Source organism: Halichoeres trimaculatus, unplaced genomic scaffold, assembly GCF_033239565.1.
Source record: "Halichoeres trimaculatus isolate MK-OKI-2021-1 unplaced genomic scaffold, fHalTri1.1 fHalTri1_scaffold_5, whole genome shotgun sequence".
Classification (NCBI taxonomy): domain Eukaryota; kingdom Metazoa; phylum Chordata; class Actinopteri; order Labriformes; family Labridae; genus Halichoeres; species Halichoeres trimaculatus.
In genome coordinates, this window is record NW_027437183.1 from 5,727,308 (window position 1) to 5,753,528 (window position 26,221).

Below are 26,221 nucleotides of genomic sequence, written 5' to 3' on the forward strand. Positions count from 1 at the left end.
CTGACCATGAAATTACAGCATGAGGCAGAAGAGAGCAGGTTATTTCGTCACAGGCTGTGTGGATTTAGGACCTTGAGGATGCCAGCAGGATACAGTTGCGACGACATAGAGCGTGGTTAAGCAGGAGCGGCGCAGAAAGTCGAGCCAGTTGAGCGAGGTCGTGCGTCCTGACGCACCGGCAGCAGCAGCAGCAGCGATGGGGGCTTCACAGACGCGCTCCGATAACAAGTACCAAGATCTGGCGGACAGAACTGGGTGTAAGTAAGACAAAAAACGAGAATCTTTACAACGAGGAACTTTAAGATAACGCGGTTTCTGAGTGATTGGTTTGTAGACGCACGTGTGGCGCGAAATCAGCCCTTATTGACGCATCAGATCAACTTTGTTTTGATGAAGTTGCGCACGGTATTAACGTCAAATACAGCTGTGACTGCTGTGTAATGACAGATAACTGAGCAGATCGCCAGCCATGACACAAATATGTACAGTGGCATTGATAACAACCCTGAACATTCACATTTATTCCTCAACTTTTAAACGTTTACAATGTTTGTACTGGCATTGATTTATATTTGCACTTCCTCAATTTGCAGATTGTTTTATTGATGAATTCATTCTTGTGCCATGAGTTCGTCCAACTGCTATAAACACCTTGACACACCTTATTTGTTGCCATAAACCCCTCTCTTCTTCCATGTGTGGATTGAACAGTCTGTTAAAGAAATGAAACAAAAAGCAGACACAAACTGCAGAAGTATAGTGTGTCTATTTTTAGGAAGTGCACCAGGATCTTGGTGTGAAACTTTTGCATGCACGGACATGCAGAAATCAGGTTTTACACCCCACACTGAGCTTTATCTGATTGATTCTGTATTGGTGAGACTTTGAACCATTTTTACCACCTTTTGTTTCTCCAAGGTGGGGCGTTGACCTTGTTTCTCTCCTGGCTCAGATGCAGCATTTTATAAAATGTTTACTCTGGATACTGATGAAATGTCTGATTGTGCTGACATGCTTTTACTTGTTGGAAAAATCACAATTTGCAGCTGATTTTTAAGCATTTATTTACATCAATGCTTTTCTTGGATCCTAAAATACTCCTAACCTCACCTCCCACTCTGACTGAGAAACTTCTTCCTGCTTTATCTTTCTCTGATTATTCTGCAGCTACAGTTGCTACTGCAAACATCCACTTGACAGCCTCAGGGAAAGGGAAAAATATCAAAACAAACACAAGTGTTTGGTGGAAACACTTGAAAATGTCAAATCCATCTCGGTACAGCACAAAGCAAGACTCGATTATGATGTTTGAACCTTTTAGTGTGCGGTCACCAGTCCACACAGTGAGTTAATGATTCAGGGAATCCTCCTTAAGTGACATAAAAAGAGAGAATGCTGCTGCTGTACAGTGTTAGCTTTGCCATTAAAGTAAGAGCAGAGCTGCAACTGAACACATTAAAGGGGCTTTGAGGAGTTTGAAGGTGATCTTGAAAAAGCTCTGTTCTAGATATATGCCTGATCATAATCCACACTTTAAAATGAGATTATCAGCACCAATATTGCTGGTTACAGGTTATTTTAAATTGCTACTTTTTAGCTTCCAGTTAGGATCGACAAGGACCAGACTGATTTACGACATGTCTATTTCTCTATGACAACACCACGCCAGCTGACAAAGTTTAGCAGAGAGAAGAGATAAAACACAAAAATCTGTGTTGTTCTCTGCTAAAAACAATTACTGTGATCAATTTTGTAGTGATGGTGGACACTGGAGCCTAACTGTCAGACAGAAAAAGGACAGAAGAGCAGAAGAAAGATAAACAGGAGAGAGATACAGCCCAAGCTTAAGTCTAATTGGCCTTTAGCTTGGGCTGTATCACTCTATAGCACAGGGGCTAAACCAAGGGTCTTCGACCACATGTGACTCTCTGACTCATTTGCTGTGGCTTCATGAAGCTTTAAAAAATATAACTGCAATAAAGATTTTTTATTTTTCTTACAGAGGGAATTGATTATTTAAGACAGTGACATTAAATAAATTCATGTCTTTACCTCTTTAAATAGAGCGTTCACATTTTTTGAGATTTTAGCAAATGTTTTTGAACTTTTTGCAAACTTTTTCAATTAATTTTTTAAATATTTTTTTCAAATAAAGAAAAAAAAACATTTTTTTGAAAAGTGTGCAAAATTTAATATTTGTTTTAATTTCTGAAAAATTTTCTAATTATTTAAATTTGATCTTTTTTCTAAAAAAAAAAAAACTTTGCATTTTTTTGTAATTTTTACATTTAAAAAAAATCAGCAAGTTTTTTGAAATTCTAATTATATTTATTTTTGCAAATTTATAAAAATTTGGGCAAATTTTTAAAACTTGTAATCTTGGTCCTTTTGTAAATTGTGGCACATTCATGAATTCCATTCTTTGAGAAAATGTGCATAATTTCATAATTTCAAAACCTCTAAAAACTTTTGCAAGTTATTGAAATTTCTTAAGTTTTGGAAAATTTATGACATTAATGACATTACAATTTTTGGGGGGGTGTTTTTTAGAAACACATTTGCAAAATTATCAAAAACTTAGAGATCACATGTACAATTTTAAAAACGCAAAAAACATAGAGGGTTTGATGGAGACATTCCAGGTTATTTTTCAAAATAAAACATTGTTCAGATAAATCAAACCGAAACTTTTTAGGCTGAGTATTTATTATGTGCGGCCCACCAATTGACCCACGGAGCAGGGGTTGGTGACCACTATCTTAGAGCACCGGGCTGTCAGCTGCGCTAAATCTAAACGGCTACTAAACTACTTACAAACTGACAGTGTTTTTTTGTTGTCACCTTAGCCTACGGATGTGTTGGAACACGGGGCTGCCAATGTCACTAATGTACAGCCGGCTTGATGTCACGTTTCAAACCGTAGTGCTACATAACTGTACTGATAAGCCCCAGTAAAAAGTTGTCTAAAACAAAGAAAATTTGTTTTGTTCCAATTTAATTCAAAAACAAGCACACACTTCACTAAAAGTAATTTACGACAGTGTGCGGACACTCCGGGCCACAAGGCGGCGAGGGACTCCAATCAAAACAGATCTTCCTCATAGCATCTTAAACGCATCCATGCTGTGTTGTTTTTCTGTTTATCAGTGACTAATTATGTGTTGTGACTCATAATGAGCACCTAAAGGAGTGCAGGAGGTGTGTTTATGGGTGTGGACTGACTGCAGGTGTATCACTGACATACTTTCTTCTTGTTTTCAGTTTCACCGGAGCAGATTAAAAACCTTCACAAAAGATTCAAGTACCTGAGCGGAAACGAAGAGACCATCAGGTAAAATGTGCACAGCAGTACTATCTCCTTGGAGTGATGAATTGTGGGTAATTTGTGGTATCTCTGGCACAGACACAAACAAGCGGCATATGGTGACACCTGGGCTGAGCTAATGCAAAAGGAGACAAATACAATATGTCGATCCACCAGGCACACACACACTGTACACACACATTAATACGTCAGACATACACTCTGACTGTCAGAGAGGCACGCCGCCGCTGATACACGAGCCCTTTAAAAAGAAACAGGGAACAAGTGTTGAACATTTCTCCTGTCAGAGTAACAGTTCATGGTACTTCCCGTGAATAAAACACTCAGTTGCTAAAAGCTCAGTGTGTGTTTTATGATATCTTTGTGTGTGTTTTGTTCATTGCAGCAGACAGAACTTGGAAAACATCCAAGCCCTCGCCAACAATCCAATCAAGAAGCAGATTGTTGAAGCGTTCTTTGATAAAAGGTGGGTACAGTACAGCTGCTTTCACCATATTCTACCTCTGACTAATAATGTGCAGTGTTATGAAACCCTTTCAAAATGAAACCCCAATTTCCTAGCAGTAATAACTCATCAAAGGTCAGTTTGTTTAAGCACTGATGCTTATCTAACTCGCATGATAAATATTAATGTTAAAAAAGGACGTATCAGCCTTTATCTCCTGTTAGGAAGCTGCATTCAGACTCGGCTCAATATAAATAAACTAGGGGAGAACGGGGTTGCCTGTCACGCTCTTTACTTTAGTGTGACTTTCTTATCATCAGACCATTTTTCAATAGTCATTTCTACATTAAACTAAAGCTTAAAATGTTGGCTTGAAACGTGAAAACATCTCATTTTCCAACTGTAACAAAGAGGTAATTCACTACCAAAGACAAGGTCTCACACTATGGTGTCGTTTTCCCACAATGTTATTTTATTGGGAAAAAAAAAACTCTTTAAAAAGGTTTGATTGCATTGGCAAGTTGACAAATACATGACTTAATGCAGCTTTACACAAAGTGAGCAAAGAACCAAACACTGACAGAAGGGTTTCAAATACCTTCCAAAATCGAAAACCATTTTAATATAATTATATCAGCTATTACTGTAAAAAAAATTGCCCAAAAAGAGGGGTTCAAATGAATATAAAACCATTAAAGCAGGACAAGTTTGTCTTGTTTTCAGCATTTCTTTCTTAAAGACCCCCTGCTGTGACTGAACCAGGGTAACGACGTTGTCTTTTTTTAGATTGCTCTAATACTTAGTGCCATAGTAGGGGGTAACTGGTCTCTGGCACTGTTATTTTGAGAGACACAGGCTGAAAAGTTGAATAGCCTTGAGCTCACCTAAGGCCCCGTTTATATGATAACGTTTCATCTGAAAACGAAAACGCAGCGGGACTGAAAACACTGTAGTAAGCATGCCAGGCCTATAGGTGGTGCTATAACTGTCTTGTCAAGAAGCTGCTTTTCGTAGCTCTCCATTAAAGTAGAGTTGAGCCAATCATCTGGTGTATTAGGGAATGCTAAGAGCAGTAGTGGATCAACAGATGCACATTTTGTTGAAAGACAGTCAGCAGATTCAGCAGCACATGCACAACACGGTAGTTTGCGATGATCATAACATTGGTACTGTTGTCCTGTTGTATGTGCTCATGGGAGGCGGAGTGTGACATCAGCGTTTTCCACTGAAAACGCCGGCTCACTGTTTACATGGCAACGGTATTGGCAGCGTTTCAGAAAAATCCCACTCTGGAGGCCATTCTCAAAAGTTTGCATTTTAGGTCGGCTGAAACGCCGTTTCCGTGTAAACGTGAGGCTGAAACACAACAAAACTTTGTGTTTCACCCTAAAACCATTGTCATGTAAACGCCCCCTGAATCTTGTTACTCACACAACACAATGAAAATTTCCACTTTTCTTGGAGAGAAACAAAGCACACCTCAGCACCTGGCTGAGTTTTATTGCGACAGCTACAACAATACATCCTCAAAATTTCATCTAAGTATATGTTCAGCTGTCTCTGTTTTCATTTAAAAAAAAAAAAAAAAAAACTTCTAAAGATGCATTTATTTAAGCAGGCCTTTGACTCTATACAAATTAAAGTTTTTTTTTCTAACTGTTTGTTGTCTTTGCTGTTTGACAACATTTTTAATGTTTTTTGTGTTGTTATGATTTCATTTTATATTTCATATTTTTTATGAAGCACCTTGTGATTCTGTTCTATGAAAGTTACTATACTGAATAAAACGTACTTATGTACTCAAAGTATAAATATGATATAATATAGCTCATTTCAATGTGAAAAAAATTGTGACTGAGTCTGTGTTTTGAAATATAAAGATATTGCCATGAAATCAGGATTAACTTGTGCTAAAAACAGTCACATGATTTTCTTCTAAAGAGGTGCCTTAGTGTTATTTTAGCAGGTGTTATTGTCTCACAGCTAAAATGTTCTGTGTTTGTCTTTCCAGCTGACTCAAACTTGTGTTTGCAGAGTTTGTGCTGATTGGTGACCGTCAATTGCTTTAGACGCCTGATTTAATCAAACATCTGACAGCACAATACTTCTTCTCTGTTTGTTTAATCAAATGAAAACAATCCATTGATCACGGCCTGGTGGAAATAACTCAATTGACAATGCAAGGTTGATATGTGGGCCTTCATTCTGCAGCAAAAGAAGAATGCTGCACAGTTTAAGAAGCAAAAAATGTGATCCAGCATCAGCTAAGGTTGATAAAACAAAATAAAACTAGAGATTTGATGTTGAAAAGCACAGTTTTAAAGCAGCAGTTCTCTCATTTTGAAAGGATTAGCTTAACCCAGCAAACCACTAGCAGGACTGAATGACAAACAAGCTTTTTGTGAGTGCATGTGACTTCAGCTGTCAAGCTCACGAGTCATGTGCAAAATGAGACGCTGGAGGAAACAAATAAAAAGAAAGGGAAATTCCTTCATGGCATATTATTCAGAACCATTAGAGATAAATCTGTTTGCACCTTGGAGGCATTTAAGAAATACTGTTTGATGCATTTAAAGCTCAATCTCTCCTCACTGTGATCCAGAAACCAGCATCAAGAAGAGGCCGGCTCCTTCGAGGAGATCGGCTTCGAGCAGTTCCTCATGGTCATGTCCCACTTCCGCCCTCCGACCTTGAAGACGACGGATGAGGAGAAGGAAGCTTTGAGGAAGGAGAAGCTTCGCTGTAAGAGGCTGAAGTTAATTTTTAATTGTACAAAAGAACTGGATATACTTGTTGGTTGAGAATGTGGTTTGAGAGCTCCAGTTGCTCATTTAGGGTTAGATATTTCAGTCTCGTGTCCGAATGTGTGTCTCACTCATAAGAAAACGCTGCTGCATGCTGTAGATAAACTGGCGATGTGAGTATCTTGTTTCAATCACCACCTACATGCCGCAGAGAGCAGGATGATGCACAGCTGCTCATGTGAGCGCTCAGCCTCGCTGCGTGTCACAGAGGAGAGATTTGCAGGTTCTCAAGGCCAGAGCAGCAGCTCCACAACCACAACAGGATCGATTTAAAACCACCAATCTTGGAGCTCAGCACTCAGAGAGGTTACTGTAATAATAAAACCACAGCAGGTCATAATTTATGTTGAGTAGTTTCTCCTCCTCGTCCCTCCCTTGAACCCACCCTGTGTGATATGTGACCTCCTACGTTTCACACAGTAACACTCACATGTAGACATATTAGAGAGGTAGAATCCAACAATGCATCACTGGCTTTCAGTTGATTAATTTGTAAACACAGGAGTGTATCTCTGAAAGTGTCAAATATTTCAAACTACATTTGAGTCAGGGCCTTTGAGCCAGGATCAATGTATGGGATTAAAAATTGAAGCCTATGTGAATTTGCAAAAAGCTGCAGTTCCCTGAATGCCCACTTGAGGCTGGCTTTGAAAACTCAGAAGTCACATTAACGTCCATGTTAAAATGGACATTTTCACAGCCGAATTTAACATGTTTACAGCCTGGTTAAAAAAAATACGAAAGTCTCAGTGGTTCGTTTTTACATTTTTATAAATTTTACAGAGATAGATGGATTGCTTAAACTTTTTTATTTGTATTATATTGTGGGTAAGAGTTAAGTAAGGTTTGAATGAGCGTTAAGCTTCATTCATTTATTCATTCAGATGAGTTAAAAAGTTGTTAGTTGCCTTCAAAAAAGCAACTAGCGACAAATCTAGAGGCTTTTCATCGAGTTTGGAGACTCAAACTTGAATTCGGGTATCAATGTTGTTCTCCAATGACCTCTCACTCAGTGGTCCCTCCCAGCTGCAGCCAGAGCAGGCAACTGCAAACCTGCCACTCTGGGCCAGAGTGTCTCTTTTGGTGTAATTTTTGCCAGTCCCAAGCCGGGATAAAGGAGCAGGTTGTGAGATTGACACTGAAATGCAAAAAATAAGAAGTAAAAATAAACAAATAATAGATGAATACAAAAATAAATAAATAGATAAATAAATAAATAATGAAATAAGTAAATAATAGATAAATAAATAAATAAATAATAAAATAAACAAATGATAAATACATAAATAATGAAATAAGTAAATAATAGATGAATACATAAATAAATAAATTGTGAAATAAATAAATAATAAATAGATGAATAATAAATAAACAAATTACCAGAAGAAGGTTTGATTATGCAAATTAGGTAATGATATTGATCATTTAGTCTCTGAATTATCAACCACTCCATGAAAGAGACTCTAAATAAAATAAGCTGGAATTTTTAGCAGGAAAATTAAACTTAAAGGCCTAAATATTTAAAATAATTTCATGATTTGCTTGAGAATACAGATTAGTCCCCTGGGGCCACAAATATGAAGCAGGTAAGGGTTAAGGACAGTTAAAACTACCCCACAAGCTACCAGCTGCAACCATTTAATGCTTCTCAGAGGGGAAACGCGACCTATCAGGGCCTCTCTCTCACAGCTTCCAGAATAAATGGAGCTGTAGGTTTAGATAACAGGAGGAACAAAAGCAACGTGCTCCCCAGGCAATGACTGAAATAATGGAGTAATTTTCATGTTCTATAACCATGGGAATTCTTTAAATGAAGTAAAATCATTTGAGGGAAGTGAGGGGGTCAGACTAGCAGCAAAGAGAGAATATTTTCTGAGAAGAGTGAAACACTTTGGTGTGAAATCCACAAAAGCAGTGTCAGCTGTTTTAGCGGATTTGAGTAGCTCAGTTTATTGTTGTTGGACGTCGCCTTACGAAGCAAACTGACATTTTTGCTTCCTGTAGCAGCTGTAGGGCTGTTAAATGTACTGTCGTACTGTCATGGAGCTTGTTAAATGTCAAAGTTAATAAAAGACATTTTTGAGGTGTTTCTGCCATGGCCTTAAAGGGAAACACTCTGTTATTCAACCCTTCTATCTCTGCATCTCTACAAACATTCCTCTAATCACAGCTTCCTCTGCTCTGTCAGAAACATCCGGCCATCTTTGACTTGATGAGAGAAAGCTCCTTAGAGATCAGACCAAAGGTTAAAGTTTCTTTTGCTTTTCTTTACAGTCCTCTTCAACATGCATGACACGGACAATGACGGCACCATCACCCTGGAGGAATACAGGAAGGTAAGAAAACTCCACTACTTAAGAAAGGTGATAGTGTTTTTTTTTTCATTTAAAGAGGGGGTACTGAGCCTTTTTTTTTTCTTTTTTTTGAGGCTTTATATTGTCCCTCTGGTGCCTGAGTAATAGCAATTAAAAACTAAACTACTAACAAAAAATATCCATACTTTTCTCACACTGGTGTTTTACGCTTTATTTTAGCTGCTGTCTCTTTAAGGCTTCCCACTCCAGAAACCCCTGACCCTCTGATTGGCCAGCTCTTTGTGGGCCTGTCAGGGGCAGAGCAATTAGCAGACTTTGTTTGAACCCTGGTGCCCCCCAATGTGGCATTGAACCAGTTAGGGGACCCTAATGTGACAGCATTATTTCTGCAAGTCCAGTGAAGATCTCGTGCCATTTCATTTACAACAGGGTGTTTTTATCAGTTTACAGACAGATTCAAGGATTTATACAAAATATGGTTATGCAGAAGTTTGAAAATCTGCCCATTTTTAGTCTAAAAATCCAGCATTGTTATGTCCATGTCCATGTTTGAAAGTTTAGAAAAGAATGATACCCCGCTTTAAAAAAAAAAAAATTAAAGCTGGGGTCAAATTTTAATTTTTTATTTATATTCTATTATAATACAGTCCCCATACAAAATGTGCTGACTAAAATAGTATTTTAATAAGTTATTTTTCTGTTAGTAAAATAAGTGAAATGAGCTCTCAAAAAGCCTCGAAGTCGCCACAGCATCTCATGATTTTCAGCAGCTCTAACCCAGTCATTACTCACTGTCTGGTCTTTCTGCTGAGCTTACCGTATGCCAGAGCTGTTTTGAAAAATACACCAGGCCTTCAGACGTCATGTGTCGTCAAAATGATGAGGTTCACGCCGTCCTACCCAAACAGGTGCAAAGTGCTGTTTTGCAGAGTGAATCAGACGTCAGTAAACACACAGAGAACAGATATTATGAGTATAAATGAGTTTGTGTGGATTCTGGAGGTGCAATTAAAATACAATAACAAGCAGTCAGAGTGTCTCTGCTGCTTTGAAAATATGTAATTACATTCAGCATGTAAGCCATGAGATTGAATACTGTTGTTGGATGGTTTGACTTGGCTCAGCTGGGATGTAAACACACATGAAGCTCTCTAACTCTATTGTTTTTAGGATATTCATCCATTATCTTTGTACTGCTCAGACCATTAAGAATCACAGATGATTGCTTGCTGTACACAGAGGGACCTGTGCATACACAGGAGGAACATGCAAACTCCCGACAGTTTCAAACCAGGAACCTTCTTGCTGTGATGCAACAGTGCGAAACACTGCACCGCTGTGCAGGATGTTATAAGACATCCTGGTTGATATAAAGTCATGCTTCCTTTATTCAAAGCTCATCTTGTAGAGGAAGTTGAAATGGCCCAGAGTGCAAGAAAGGATGACAGAAGTTTGACTTAACTGTAGATCATGTAGATTATTAGACAAGTAATGAACAGCTTTTCTGAACAGCTTATCCTGTTCAGGGTCACGGGTGGCTGGAGCCTATCCCAGCTGTCATTGGGCGAGAGGTGATGTACACCCTGGACTGGTCGCCAGTCAATTGCAGGGCTGACACAGAGACAGACAACCATTCACGCACATACTCATACCTAGGGACAATTTAGAGTGTTCAATTAACCTCAAGAGAACGTGCAAACTCTACACAGAAAGGCCCACCGGCCAAGCTGGGAATCGAACCAGTGACCTTCTTGCTGTGGGGCTGCAGTGCCACCTGTTGCACCACCGTAACTTAAATCACACATTTAAAAAAAAAGGGATGTGGACAAAAAAAAAACACTAGCAGTTAAAGCATGCACTCCACAAACGGATGCTGCAAGGCCACAACCCTTTGCTGTATGCCCCCCCCCCATCTGCAAAAACTGAAATCTGAACAACTGTTTGTCTTATTTTAAGTAAAAAATAATTCAGCAAAAATAGTAAAAAAAAAAAAAAAAAAAAAAAAAAAAAAAAAAAAGATAAAAATTATTATTATTATTATTATTATTATTATTATTATTATTATTATTATTATTATTATTATTATTACTATTATTATTATTATGTTATTAAACATCAGATATAAATGTTTTCAGTAACAATACTACTACTACTACTACTACTTCTAATGATAATAATAATAATAATAATAGTTATTATTATTATTATTATTATTATTATTATTATTATTATTATCATCATCATCATTAGTAGTATAGGTAGTAGTAGAAGTAGTAGTATGAAAAAAAAGATATCTTTAAATTAATTATTTAAAAAAAGAAAGATCTAACCTAACTCTAACCCAACCCTCTTAGTTCAAGATGTGAAAAAATGAAAACAACACCTGAATGGCAATAAAAATCTAATGTTGGGATAAAAAGAATTGCTTGACCAGTCTCTTGAAATAAGAATCAAATCTTAATACAAGAAATTTAAGTACATTTTCCTCACTCTTTTGGCGTTTCTTTTTACTCTTTAAAAGCAATTGAGTCCTTTAATATTTTGAAGTAAGCCATTTTTCTGGAATTATCAGGCGAATGTGGTTCATTTTAAGTCCAATAAGACTTAAAATAGGACAAAAACACTTATTTCTATTTGTGTCTTTGTATGGCACATTACCCATTTTTCTTTAACTGTAACCACAAAAAGTCGCCTTAAAAGAAAAGAGTTTAGACAGATGAAGGCTTCAGCCAATTAAAATTCAGCCCTGATGCCACAAACGCTGCATAAGGTTGTCATTTAATGTTGTTTAACCAATGCTTTACCTAGCTGTTTTTCTAATCATGATAAATTACTTGATTCTGATTGGTCGAAACTTCTCAACATTTTCATTGAATCTCAGATTGTGAAGACTGCATATTTCAGCTCTTTACATCTACTCTTCCCATACTGAAGGTTGTGGTATTAGGCTCAAAGAAATGCAGTGTAGTGGTAATTGCATGTAACTTTAGGTGTAGTTTTCTAGCTTTGTCATGGAAACATTGCATCAGAGAGTAAATATCTGCAAAAATCCTGCATCATGCATCCTAATTCAAAAAGTAGATCTGACATTTCTACCATGTTTTATTCAGACTTTTTAAACACGTGCACACCATCCTGCAGTAGATCATTGCATTACATCATCCGATAATTATTACTTTGTTTTAATTATTCTCACCCTTTGCAATTAACCCCATGAGTCTGACGATTGATGCTACTCAGTTCCAGTTGAGGGATTAGAAACTACTAATTCTCTTCTCGTCCAAGGTAGTAGAAGAGCTTCTGTCTAAAAGCGGCGCCATCGGGTTGGAAGCTGCCAAGGCGATAGCAGATGCTGCCATGTTGGAAGTGGCGAGCACAAATGTTCCCCACATGGTAATGGATCCTCCCAGAATTTAAGTGTTACAATAAGTTCTCACATTTCTGCAGCAAAGTGACAGATACATGTGTGTGTTTTCATCACTTCAGGCTCCAGATGATTTCTATGAAGGGATCACGTTTGAACACTTTGAACAGGTCAGCACTTTTGGTCCAACCTCTAAATAAAAATTATGGCTCCTCTCTTTGCTGATTCTCTATGATACTGTTTTGTTCTTTTCCCATAGATTTTAAAAGGACTTGAGATGGAGTCCAGGATGCACATTCGCTTTCTGGATGTGGACACCACAACAATGCGCTGTGGGAAATCGACCTCTTGATGCAGTTGTTCTTGGGGAGAAATGTTTATGTTGCTGCTGTTTTTAGCAGAAACTCTCCAGTCCTTAAATGGAACTAAACCAAACACTTTTGATATGCACTAATATATTTTTGGATGGAGGATAAATAATTAACTCCAGCACAGTAATAACATTTTTTATAGCAGCTAAGAAGCTCGGATGGCGTGATGGTGCCTAAAGAAGGAATGAGTGTCCCATATTTCAGGAGATTATTTCCCATCTTCTAGTGAAACTGTCAGGTTTGAAACTAACAATCTACCTCCCTGTTTTCTCCTGCTTTTCTACTAAACGTTGCTTCACTGTGAAGATTTCTTTGTACTTCAGTCTAAAGCTTCATGCTAAGTGGCAGCTCTGGCATCCATGGGTCATCTGTTATGGCTGACATCCAGAGCGTGAGACTGCGGGCACATACCATTCCTCTCTGCAGCTCCAGAATAGTTCCAGGTTTAATTTTCCCATGAGTCTTTGTGTAACTACTTTTCTTTCAACATAAATATCTGTTATTTTTCACCATAAGTGGGGAAATTAACTCTTTCCTTCCCTTTAACTATAGCAGACTTTGCACTGAATGTTAGAAAATAATCAAATAAATTTATGACAAAAGTAAAAACAAAAAACATTTGAATATTGTTTTGTTTTGAACCCCAAAACATTCATAATTAAATCAATAAAAACAACATTTAAAAAAAATAAACCACCATTTTGAAGCTGAAAAGCTAAATGATGACATAAAAAGGTTATTGTGGAAAAAATTTAAGGAAATAAAAATGGACTTTATAACAAAAAGTTTTTTTTTTTTTTTTTTTTTTTTTAAGCTTGGGAAAAAAGTCATTATTTTAAAAAGGATGAAATTGTGAAAAATAATTTTTAAATATTTAATTAAAAAAATAAATAGTAAAGAATAATAAAACCTCTTTCATAATAACATTGCCTTTGTCAGTTATTTTTCAAAATGGTAATTATTTCGAAATGTTGTTTTTATTTATTTAATTATGAATCTTTTGAGGTCCCATAATGCTGTGGTTAAAAAGAAGTTTTTTCTCTGATATGAGGTAAAAATAAGACCTTTTTATTGCAGATGCAATCAACGATTCAAATGACAAATACCTGCACACATACAGATAACACAGATGAAAACTAGTCCAATAAAAAGACACAGTTTGGAGAACCAAACTGATCCTGGGTCAGAGTTCCTCCTGTCCGCTCAGTGGGATGGATGGGATCCAGACAGTCTGTCGTAAGGCACAGCCAACCCGATGTTGTAGTTGTATCCGTGTGACTCGGTGTAGTCAGACCTGCAGATTGGCAGGATGTGGTCCTGAGACAACGCGTCCTCGGAGAAGTCGTAATGGCAGATGACTCCACGGTGTCTGCAGAAGAAAACAACAACAGAGACATCACTCATTCATCCTTAAAATACAGCTCCCAGCTTTTATCTCACAATTTATTAATTATGGCAAAAAAATGAATCATGTTCTAAATTATGAGAACATTTACAGCTTCTGTCAATGTCACAAACCAAGCCAAAGTCTATTTGAACTGTAAGTAGTCTACTTGTATAAAGCTAAAGCTCTGTGCATTCTGTAGAAACTAAACAACTCTTACAGCTGACGTCTTTAAATGAACGGATTTATCATAATGTGAAAATGTGAGAGCTCAAAAAAACAGAGGACAGAAGACCAGATTACAGTTATAAAACAGACGGACAGACAGACAGACAGACAGACGTATAGATAGATAGAAAGATAGATAGATAGATAGATAGATAGATAGATAGATAGATAGATAGATAGATAGATAGATAGATAGATAGATAGATAGATAGATAGATAGATAGATAGATAGATAGATAGATAGATAGATAGATAGATACTTTATCTATCCCCGAGGGAGATTCAAGGCATCAAGTAGCAGTTACAAGAGAAACATGACAAAATGAAAAGACAGTCGAAAATTAACCCCAAGGACTGATGCCCCCCTCCCACACACTCGTTTATCGACAGAAAACAATAGTTTAAATAAAATAAAAATAAAAAAATAAAATATTAAAAACCAGTGCAAATAAGAACAAGGATGAAATAGAGCAAAAAAAGACAATAATGGTGCAAAAAAATAAATATTTGGATCAAAAAATGTTGTTTTCAGGTCAAAAAAGTCTGAATATGACAAAAAAAAAACTTAAGCCTGATCCTGATCCTGCCATAAAAACATCCTGACATTGATTTTAGAGACCCATAAAATGACAAAACCTCCTTTTACACTTTTAACACATCAGGTGTCCATATACTGAATTTTAAAAAAGGAAAAAAAGAAAACTTAAACTATAAAACATTCATACAGCTGTGGATTTTTTGGAGCCGAATTTGGGGTAGCACTTTTCAACTAAGCAGCAAAACTAGACAGAACACTGGCCACATGATAACAATATCATCCCTGGCAGCAAGCTGGTTTTTACTGTTCTCCTTCTTAACTTTGTCTAAATCTACTTGAGCATGAAGGCTTATTTTAGGATTAGTAAACAAAGAGAGCTTCACAATGAAATCCTTCACGTCAGCAAGGTCAAAGCGACCTGTGGGAAAATCCGGCTACGTCAGAGCTCTTAAACACTTAATGACGGGACGGCAGTAACTCATCTTGTGCTTAAGATCTTCATCATCACAAGACAAAAATATCAAACTACTCCTCATGGGGGGAGAAGGTGAAATTATTTGACTCACTAGTTGTAAGCTTGAAAGAAAACATGGACGTTGGATACAAAGGAGAAAGGAGAGTGGTAAAAGAAGAGTGTGGGATGATCAGCGACCTGCGGTGAGCTGTGAGGTCATCGTCTGTGATGCACGCTCCTCGTGGCGACTTGTCATCGGGGATGTTCGCTGTTAGCAGGGTGCTGGTGTTGAAGCAAACGTGGCGCACAGGATGTCTGCAGCACAAACAGAGAATAACACTTTCAGTTTAAAGCATCAAACTGCTTTTTTTTCTTTTGTTTTCTCACTTTGGAGTTTTTTCTTTTGCATGACAGGTTACTGAATTTTTTATTTCCCTTCATTTGGATCATGTGGATGTGAATTTAACTTATTAAAATTTGGCCTTAAATCATTTTATTTCTAGTTTTTCAGGGAAGAAAGCATCCACACTCATTGCATGTGTGTTTTGTTCCAGTCTTAATTAACTCTAATCTCAAAGACACACTTCACAGCTGTGACGTGTGAGCAGCTCTGCTACAAGAACAGATGTGGCGCCTTTCGGAAACCGTTCAGCTTCACGTTTTCAGTGTTTCTGCGAGTTTACAGCTCCTCTGGGGAGAATCAGAGGAAATCCCACCTGTTGTGCATCTCCCACAGCTTGGCTCCCATCCTCATCTCCCACACACACACCAATCCCTCGCCTCCACCGCTCACGATCTTCCAGTCGTCCGCCTGAACCGAGGTGACACCCAGGTGGTGGGCATAGAGGGAGGCTACGGAGGAGCCGGCTCGGAGGTCGAACACCCTCACCCTGAATCACAGAAGAGATGACACATTAGTTCATGATGCATTACTTGTGTGAAAGACGGGATAAAGTTATACACTTAGGAAGTCAGTGTATTTCCTCCTACACCCAGGTCACAGTTCCAAAAATAGAAGCGACTGTTTTCAATAGTATCAGTCACTTTCAATGAAGCGAGGTCGCGTTAGATTTTACTTCCCGTTTACAGAGGAGGAGGACTCCAAGGCCGCAGAAGAGAGGAGTACAGTGAGTCAAAGAGCGCTTTCATCAGCAGACAAAGGGACAACTATTCTCCTATTTAGAGGAACTTCTCAACGTCCGAGCCAGGAGAGCAAAGACAAACACAACCCGGAGCACATGTTGCTGACAGATTTGGCTCCACAATCACATGTCCTGCTCTCTATTTAGATCTCATGTTTCTTCTTCTCCTGTCTTCAAACAAAGATGAATTCAGGCGGTACAGTGGATCAGTTAAAAAAATTACAAGAAGAAAGAGATCATGTGAGGCAGGGGTGGAGCCAGGATTTTAGTTTTGGGTGGGCCTTGAATTACAAAAGTTGGTAGATCACTGTATAAAGAGGCTGTGACAAGTTTGAAAGTCATCTTGAAAATTTTGTATTTTGAAATGTGATCATCAGCGCCAATATTGCTGGTTACATGTTATTTTTAATTGCTGGGCTACTTCTTAGCTTCCAGTTTGGGTCAACCAGGACAGGATTGGTTCACGGCACGTCTAGGTCTCTATGACAACATCATGCAGACTGACGAAGTTTCGTAGTGTAGTGTTTTACCTCTTCTAAAAATGATTTCTGTGATTAACTTTGTAGTGATGGTGGACACTGGAGCCTAACTGTCAGACAGAAAAACGATAGAAGAGCAGAAGAAAGCTAAACAGCAGAGTGATACAGCCTGAGCTAAAGGTTAATTAGCCTTTAGATCAGGCTGTATCACTCTATAACATAGGGCTAAACTGCTAATGTTCATTCCAACCCACAGTCAGCAGTTATTCTGCAGTGGTCTGTTCAAACTTGAGAGTCTATCAATAAAATGAAGAGTGAGGTTACGTTAGCTCTGATTGGTAGATGACTGGCAGGACATAACCAGGATTTACTGACGTTACACATTGCAGACATGTCCTAAAACACTGGGCTGCCAGCTCCGCTAAATATAAACGGCTACTAAACTACTTACAAACTGACAGTGTTAACTTGTCACATTTGCCGATTTACCTCGGCCCTCAGTAAAAAGTTGTCTTGAACAAAGAAATGTGTTCGATCTGATCTCCATTTAATTCCAAAACAAACACACACCTCACTAAAAGTACTTTACAACAGTGTGCTGAGACTCCTGGCCACAAGGTGGCAAGGGAGTGCAATCAAAACAGATCCTCCTCATAGTACCTGAGGAGGGATGGGTACCTTTCACATTTGAAAGGATAAGGTACCAATGCCTGGTACCTGGCAATCAGTACTGGTACTCAACGGTACCAACTTTTGTTACTTTCTAGTGTTTATGCGGTAAAAAATTATCATTTTTTTTTAGTTATAAAATACTTCTTTTTTTTCCAATTACACATATTTATTCTTCATTAAATAACCTTGCAATGCTGTGTTTGTGTCCAGCATGGACACTCCCTCGCAGTCACAAGGATGCATTTAGGTACCTAAGCATGGTACCTTTTAATTTTACATGAATGGATACTTGGTACTTTTGACAGAATTTGGTCGGTACCTATAAAAGTACCTACTTCATAGCATCTTAAATTATGTTTTAAAATTGTTTTTGAACTTTTTGTTTTGTATTTTACATAAAGTGTTTCTTTTGTCTCATGTTAGCCACATATTTCATTTCGTTTAAATTATTTAATTTCTCTGTACAGCACTTTGGTCAACAGTATCCATTTTTAAAGTGCTATTCAAATAAAGTTGGATTGTACTGGATTGGAAACTCAGCTCATTTTATAAAGACAGAGCATCTAACAAAAAATTTTTAAAAAATGTACAACATTCCTTTTAAACTGATTAAATAAGTAAAGAAAAAGATAGAAAGTTTGAGGTGGGTCTGTTGGAAAGTGTGTGGGCCTGGGACTGTTGGGCCCACCCATAACGCCGCCCCTGGTGTGAGGAGCTATGAGTGAAACTAATAAAGCGTGAAAATCAAATCAGCAGATCACAGCAAAGAGCAAAAAATACATGCTCCTCATAGTCCTCATTGTTATTACCTTACTATGATTACTCGTTATTGTTATGGCAGTTTTTGAACCAGTGTGTGTCACGGATAAAAGGCAGCCAGGCTCTGGTGGACTCGTGCTGGGTTTCCTGAGCAGCAGCAGCCCAGGGGACCAGCAGCTCCATCTGTTGTCATTGTGGCTTTATTACAGCTGAAAGCATCCAGGACATGACTCCATCCAGCCTCAACCTTCTTCCAAGACCTCATTACCATAATCAAATCCACTTTGGGGACTCAGACAGCTTTCACTTCCAAATTCTAGAGTTAAATGGCTAAATGGGCACGGTGGACTTGTTGTCCTTGCAGTTACTTCTGTCTGTTCAGGGGCATTACGTGATGGAAGCACACGTTTAAACAATGAGGACTGAGCATTACTGGCAGACCACAGGGAGTCATAAATCTAACGCTGGAGGCAGCTCGGTCTTCAGCGAGCTGTCAGTGGACAGACTCCTCTTCATTAATCAGGAGCGGCTCAGTGAGGGAGAGGCTCAGATAACTCTGGTTACTTTCCTAATCCTGGACCAGACATGAAGCATTATGAATGCAGGATTAGGAAAAATGGATGGAGATGTCTTTTCTTTTATTTCAGATCAAAAACTGTATTCGGGAATACAAAACTTGGACAACTTAAAAAGTTTATTTTAATCCTTTGTGTAGGTTTTCTCTTCTTCAAGATCAGAAATAACAAAATGAATGCTACAGTTTGAGTTAAGACTCAAACACTATTTAAAGTGTGCAGAAAGAGTTGTAACTCCAAAATGAAAGATATAATTCAAAGATATCCACATGATATGTAGGGATGGGTACCTTTCACATTTGAATCAATACGGTACCGATGCCTGGTACCTGGTAATCGTCCTCCTGAATCCTGAAGTTTCTGCACAGCATGAGCTCACATTTTATATAAATACACGTGTTTTTCTTTATTATTTAGTGTGGATATGGTGGTCAATTCAGTTCAACTTAAATGTCTCAAAAGCATAAGTTAAATAAGGTTTTTGCGATTTTTAGTTTGTTTTTTTAACACTGGACCATGTGAAAGAGTTAAATAACGATGATAACGTTTACAGATATAATCATTTCACCCTCTGCTGGAGGAAAGTTGTAACTTTTTTCTAATCAAGTTTATAAGCAAAGACTGGAATGAAGAATTTGAATTTGAAAACACAAAATTGATTTTTTTTTTAAAAGAATCCTGTTTTTGATATTGTCAAAAAAAAAAATCGCAATTCATCATTTTTCGATTTTCTCCCACTCCTAGTAAATATGGTTCCTGAAGTTTGGGTCAGCACCAGTGTTTCTCCGAAGCCACTTTAGCAAAGCTTCTGTTCTTTCGTCAAAAAAACAAACTTCGAGGTTATTGTGAGTCAACATTTGAAGACCACTTAAGGCATTTCATCACAATCCATCAAAGTATCTTAGAGATTTCCTACAGAGGAAGAAAGAAAACAGACATAAACTTTTGTGGTGCAACAGAAAAACTAACTCCAAGATGTAAAAGTTTTTAAGTTAGCGGGGAAAGTCTAAGTCAAGTCTGAAAAGCTGGATTCAGTCGGTCGTAATCAAAAAGAAGGCCAGCCACAGGTGTGATTCTCACTTTTTCTTCTCTTTATTCAGTTTTGCTCTTTCCTGTTGGAACAAATGCGGCTCTCTTCCAGCAGCCCTTATCAGACGCCCTCATTTGCTCCCTGGATCTCACAAAAAGCCGAGGGACAGAAATCATTTGGACAAAAAGGAAGGGATGCATTAGAGTTTGGCCTGAAGCCACCCTGTTACAGAGCCAAGATCACCGGCCGTCCCTTCGTCTCTATCATTTCCATTTGTCTTCGACTGAGCATCAGCTGGGGCCAAAGTGGAACCTCTGAACGAAACTGCTCGTCTTTCAGAGAGAAAAATGACACAAAGGACGGACGCAATCGGAAGAGGGGAAAAAAACAATTTTTAATGAAAACAAAGCCGAACATTTCTGAATCCACTTGACAAACGCTTCTAACAGAGCGGTTTTTGTGCAGTTGCTAGGAGGCGTAACCAACTAGAAGAGGAAGAAAAAAACAGAACTTAACAATATGATACGGTCCATCTCTCCCTTTAAGCCAACTACTTAACAGCCAGATGGATTTGGTGCTGAATAGAAACAGCAGGGGCAGCTTTGGACGAGGAAGCGCCAGGGATTTTTGTCCTGCTGCCAGCGTGTGCACTGCGGCACTCGTTAACAAGTGAAGAATAGAAGAGAACGACTCTTTTATGCTTCTTTTCCTCATCTGGAGAGCCAGGTTAGCAATGTGGCAAGCATGTGCAAATGCACACGTGTGGCCAGATGTCTTTCTTGTATAGTTTCCCAGGTAACAGAGGAGACAGATGGAAAGATGTCTCTATTCAACACAAAGAACGTCTCGCATCTTTTTGAGTGTTTCGAAGCTTTCTCGCCGCGGCTGAGACGTGTGAAAATGCTCAGATCGGATCCAGCCTCGTCTTCCTTCACACCTGTTGCCCACTAACTGAACTTCTCCATCAGGTGTCACTTTGAGAAACTTTTCTTTCAGCTCAGTTTGTGAAGTTTAAGTAGCTAAAAAGTGTGTTCTACCTCCTGTCTTTGTTCCCACACACCAGCAGGTGAGGCGGGCTGTCCCTCAGGTTAATGCAGGAGAAATCTCCAGGAGAGTTTCCAACACAGACCACGGGTTTCTTCGTCTCCAGGCTGTAGACGTGGATCTGAAACACAAGAGTACATGTAAAAATCCTTCATTAGGATCACTTAACTCAGTCTATTCAGTTCAACTTCCATAAAAACATCAACCAACTTTAAAACTAAAACAAAAAAAGTCAAAAACAAAACCTGACAGAAGATTTGTCATCAGATATCTTCAATCTGAACCATAGACTGGATACAAGAGGAGGGTGCAGCATTTGGTTTCTAAAGGGGTGCTAGTGAAATCAATTCTTCACCCCATATTTTGATTCTTTTATTTCATGAAGATTCATTTTGGGGCTTTTATGCCTCTAAGAAGACAGGACAGTGGATAGAGAAAATACAGTTCTACAGTTCTACACTTTCATTTAGCAGATGCTTTTGTCCAAAGCCACGTACAACAAAAGCAAGAATTTTGACAGAACAGAATATTTATTTCCCATTTACATTCTACATTTGTAAAATAATGTAGCCAATTGACCATAATTAATTGCTGCAACAATACAGTTCAACCTTCAATAACAGTGAGTAACTAGTGCTGAAAATTCACTAAGAGCTGGGTCTGAGACCTTCTGACTCATTCTACCCCTGAGGACAAAGAGGAGAAGGCTCAGATGAAGTGCATGAGTGTTCCCTGAACAGATGAGTCTTCAGACATCTCTTAAGGTAGAAAGGGACTCTGTGGATTGTATAGAGTTAGGTAATTCATCCACCATTTGGGAACAACAGAGAAGAAGAGTCTGGCTAGAGATTTAGAGCCACGCTGGGCTGGGAGCACCAGGCGTCTTTCAAAAGCAGAGCGTAATGGGCGAGAAGGAGTGTAGACCTGGATGAGAGACCCCAGGTAGGCAGGAGCCGTTCTTGTCAATGTTTTGCACGCCAGAAGAAGGGATGCTTTTACTTATAAAATAGGAGACATTTAGATCTTCAAAAGATATGAAAAGCACAATGACTATGCATTGAGAACACTTCTCAATAAAGATGAAAATGTCCCATAATGGGATGGACATTTGTACCATTAATGCCATGCCAAGAATTTAGTCAAAATTATTAAAGTTCAATATCATGAGCTTTATGGATATAATCTTCTTGTAGTTGAATAAGCCCTCCTTCAGAGTACATCAAAAATTCTTGCTAAGTTTTACTTTTTTTAAAAGACAGTCACAATGCTGAAATGGCCCCGAATCGTTGAAATGACTCAGATTGTAAAGAAAGACCACACGCTGTATACTATATGGACGTAGTCTCAGTGATGTCACCCATCTGTCTCTGATACAGAGTTTTGAAGGCTATGTTTGGCCATATTGGAAGCCTGACTTTAGCTGATCAAGTATAAAGCAAGACAAGCTTTTAGCCTGATTTGTTTGACGGGCAGACAACAACAAGGTAACCTAGCAAAACTATGCCCTTTATTGGGAAAAGCTTCAAAAATAACAAGCCATTAATAAAAACAAACATGCTAAAATTGTTTTTCGTACCAGACAGGCGATTAAAAAAATTAACCTAATTAATTACAGGATTTGTTTTCAACTGGACAATATTAAAATGTCCATGTACGCTGCCATTGCCATTGTCAGTCAAACTCCTGCTCGTAAACTACTGTGGGTGAGAGCGGTGCGCTCACTTGATGAGAGCTCAGCATGGATATGAGGAGAAGATGTGAGATGACACAGGCATAGAGAGACGCTGCAAGTCAGAAAAGTTCAGGCAGCTCACGCTCCAACTGAGGATGTGTAGCAGTAGTTAAGAAAGAAAGAGCAGCGCCATCTTGAGAAAAGACGACGGAGATCATGGAGAGGATCAAAGGACTGAGCGCCCGAGATGAACACGATCAAAAAAAGTTTGATTTGTCTGTTTTGGATCAAACATGAAGAGAGGCATAAAAGAGGAAAGTCCACTCTTGTTGCGTAGTTTTGGTGTTTACAAAGTCATAGAAAACAATATTATTTTTAATTAAGTAGGAGACAGCCCTACTGAAAATAGGAAATTAGGCATAAAGATCAGGGTTTTTTTTTGGTTTGGTGTGTCTGTGGTTATCTGTGCTTCTAGAGCCAGCCTCTAGTGGACGCTTGATGAACTGCAGTTTATAACGTTTCGTTATTCAAGGACAAAAGTTGCTGCTTGGGAGTAATAAAGTGCAAAAAGCTGAAGAAGAAAAAATGTCTATATCACAGCTGACAGTTCACCTTTTTAAGGCCTTAATGTCCCAACAATTAAAGCAGGCTGTCTTTTGAAAAGAACCTCGTACAACCCCACCTCAAAAAACAAACTATCCCTTTAATTTCAAATTTGCCACAGATGGTAGCTCTACTTTCTGATTCTCTCCACACTGAACAATGTGCTCAGAAAAACACACAAACTGATGTTTCTGTGTCTCATGAATCATACAAACACAAGCCCAGCGAGCTGTAGTGACTCTTTGCCAGTTAATTAAAAGCAAAGCAGCACTTAAGTATCAAATCTGGGGAAAGAAGAAAAAATAAATCACCTCGAGGCATTCTTCATTTACAGACAGAGGTGCACACCGCCGCCTGCGGCTCCATGGCTGCAGCAAACTTTCTTCCTTCAACTCACAATGATGTCATCTGCAGGCGGCCTAATTGGTCAATTAGCGGCTGGTGTTTTCTCATCCAAATGAGACAGAACAAACAGGATAACCGCCAGGCAAAATTGACTTTGAATAATTAAAACGATAAAGAAATTAAACCGAGGGAGGGATGGAGTGAGAGTGAGAGGAGCCAGAAGGTAGAGGAGAGGAAAAAAAGGGAAAGAGATGGAGAGACAGCAGGGATGATAAGGAAGTTTGAGAGAAGGGGAAAAAACAGAGGCATGATGTAAGCCTTAAGGAGATGCCAGCAGTTTCTGTGTGTCCCTTATTACAGCCAAGCAGAGCTTTAATTGTGCACCACCCAGGGGCAAAACCCAAATCACACCGGACTTTGAAATGACAGCTTGATAGGATTTGGACAGCGGAGGAGAAAGAGGAAGTGGTGGGGGGTAGAGAAATGAGGTTCAGCCTGCTGTTCTCCATGAATTATTACAGTGTGGGGCAGAGATTTCTTATTAAATATCCACCCACTAAAACCAAGAAGTGCCGCTCAGGGACGCATAGGGACGTTTTGTGATGATGCTGGGGCCTGTTTGGAGTCTACAGCAGGATGTTTGGAGGAAGAATAATCATGAGGATGACTATGGATGAGTTGTTTGGTTAATGCACTTGTTGGAGCGCCTGTGAGGCTCGCAGACAAAAGAAACTGTAATGGTGGCTTGCACCGGGATGTTAATGTAATCACTTGTTTGCTTTTAAAAAGATGAAACATTTGGCAATGATTACGGCACTTTCAAGAAGTCTTTTTATGGAGCAAATTTGGGAAAGAGCAGACCTTAATTTGGGTTTTTATGACCTAAACTTTTATATATATATATATATATATATATATATATATATATATATATATATATATATATATATATATATATATATATATATATATATATTTAGATAATAAGAATAACCTGATGAATAATATCAGGAGCCATATCCTGAAGGTTTAGCCCATTAATGCTCAATTTTTTTTTCAGCTGTGTGAAGCACAGTTTTATCAGTTGAGTCCCTCTGAATCATGTTATGTATTTATTTTTTCCATTTTGTTCTTTGTTTTGAGGAAAATATGATTCTTATGACTGGCAACAACTGTTGCCGGTGGTCATACAGCTTGTTACTAGGTCACCTAAAAACTAAATAGAAATAATAATAATTATGATAATAATAAAGTAATAAAAATATAGAAAAATCTAGTAAGTTATTTTTTCATCTCTTTTTCATCATCTTTGTATTTGGAGTGGATCATTACTTTTTATGGCTCAATTGTTGGTCATAGACACCAAACTTTTTGTGTCTTCAGTGATATTTTTACTATTTTTGCTCCTGTGTTTGTCTGGAGATCCTACATGTAACCATGGCTGCATTGTTTTCATGTAAAAGCAACTCTTAGCAGTCTGTAGCATGTCAATGCTAACTGGTGCAAGGCCTGATGTCTTCCCACAAGGTGAGGAGAAGGAGGTGAGGATGACGTGCTGGTTCTCAGATGTGAGCTAAGAAATAAGTAAATTATAAACAATCCTGCAGGCTGTGTTTTTCTTTAGTTAGCAACTAGCAATGTGCCCACCGGCAACTTTTGTTGCCACGCATAGAAATAAGCCCAAGAACAGAAAAATATTTATCCCAGGTACAATTTTTGGGGGGGAGGGTTACCCTAGAGATTTAAATGATTAAATAATCCCAAATGTGTTTAGGGGGAAAATCATAAGAAATTTATAAAAACTGCCTCTATCCAGGATGATTTGCATCCGCCATGTGTTCCACGGGAAGGAGCAGGAAGCTGATGATGTCATGTGACAGGAACCATTTGGAAAAAGTTGCATTATAATTTTTCTCAAACACTGCAAAATGGCATGGATTTCAGTGATAACTAGTATTATACTTAGGTTGTTTTTTGCAACAATCAAATATAACAAAAACAACTTTTGAATTTACTTTTTAAATAAATAAACCACATATTCGCACAGCAACTTATACTGTGTTTGAGAATTACAAGGTGAAGTAAATGCATCGCCCGAGACGTGATGGTTCAGCAGCTAACGTCTATGTTGTTTATTTTTCTGCTTGTTATTATTGTTATTATTATTATTATTATTATTATTATTATTATTATTATTATTATTATTATTATTATATATTGAGTAGAGTATATAGTGTATGACCATGCTCAGTCAGATTTTGGGCATCACAACAAAATGGTGTATTCACTATACAGAGATTTTTTATTGTGAGTAGAAAATGACATTGATACACTTTGAGGCAAAACGCATTCAACTCCAATCAGCCAAACTTTACGTTTCCCCGCTTCATCAATTCAAGAGAAAAGCTCTGCAGCAAAATAAGGTGAGAGGTTTGGATGAGATCTCCAGACTCTTGGCCCTCACTCGCGCCTGATTCTCTGCCTGCGTCTTACACAAACACCCACATCTGAACCAAACACGGAGTCAGAGCCACGTTTGGTTTAGACACCATGTGGACAAACAGAGATTAGCACATTGGACCTGAGACGTGACAATGGCAGCTTTGCACTTTGATGTCATTTGGAGGTTTTTACCTCCAGCTCATCCAGCAGGGCAGAGTTTAAAACTTAAT

General features: G+C 38.3%; 2 protein-coding genes across 3 annotated transcripts in view; one reads left to right on the forward strand and one right to left on the reverse strand.

The window, feature by feature from the left end:
- Positions 1-76: 76 nt before the first annotated feature.
- Positions 77-13,317, forward strand: tesca (tescalcin a). Of its 2 annotated transcripts, none has more exons than XM_074670109.1 (8): positions 77-257; positions 3,262-3,331; positions 3,711-3,791; positions 6,373-6,512; positions 8,849-8,910; positions 12,175-12,282; positions 12,376-12,423; positions 12,513-13,317. In XM_074670109.1, exons 1-8 carry the CDS (start codon positions 197-199, stop codon positions 12,603-12,605), a joined length of 663 nt encoding a protein of 220 aa, XP_074526210.1. In that variant the 5' UTR covers positions 77-196; the 3' UTR covers positions 12,606-13,317. The 2 variants fall into 2 exon arrangements, with proteins under 2 accessions (XP_074526210.1, XP_074526211.1); XM_074670110.1 differs by having other exon boundaries at positions 3,714-3,791.
- A 363-nt stretch (positions 13,318-13,680) lies between these two features.
- fbxw8 (F-box and WD repeat domain containing 8) overlaps positions 13,681-26,221 on the reverse strand; it is a 30,489-nt gene continuing 17,948 nt past the window's right edge. The window contains exons 8-11 of the mRNA XM_074669601.1: positions 20,923-21,050; positions 15,945-16,118; positions 15,427-15,543; positions 13,681-13,993 (exon numbers count right to left, since the gene is read on the reverse strand). Of these exons, the coding sequence (XP_074525702.1) occupies positions 13,828-13,993; positions 15,427-15,543; positions 15,945-16,118; positions 20,923-21,050 (585 nt within the window). The 3' untranslated portion in view covers positions 13,681-13,827. The remainder of the gene's footprint in view (positions 13,994-15,426; positions 15,544-15,944; positions 16,119-20,922; positions 21,051-26,221) is intronic.

Excerpts from the sequence above, each read along its gene's own strand:
- tesca (XM_074670109.1), top strand. The coding sequence starts at position 197 with ATGGGGGCTTCACAGACGCGCTCCGATAACAAGTACCAAGATCTGGCG. Across the intron at positions 258-3,261 it reads TCTGGCGGACAGAACTGGGT|TTTCACCGGAGCAGATTAAA; the intron begins GTAAGTAAGACA and ends TCTTGTTTTCAG. Across the intron at positions 12,283-12,375 it reads GCACAAATGTTCCCCACATG|GCTCCAGATGATTTCTATGA; the intron begins GTAATGGATCCT and ends TCATCACTTCAG.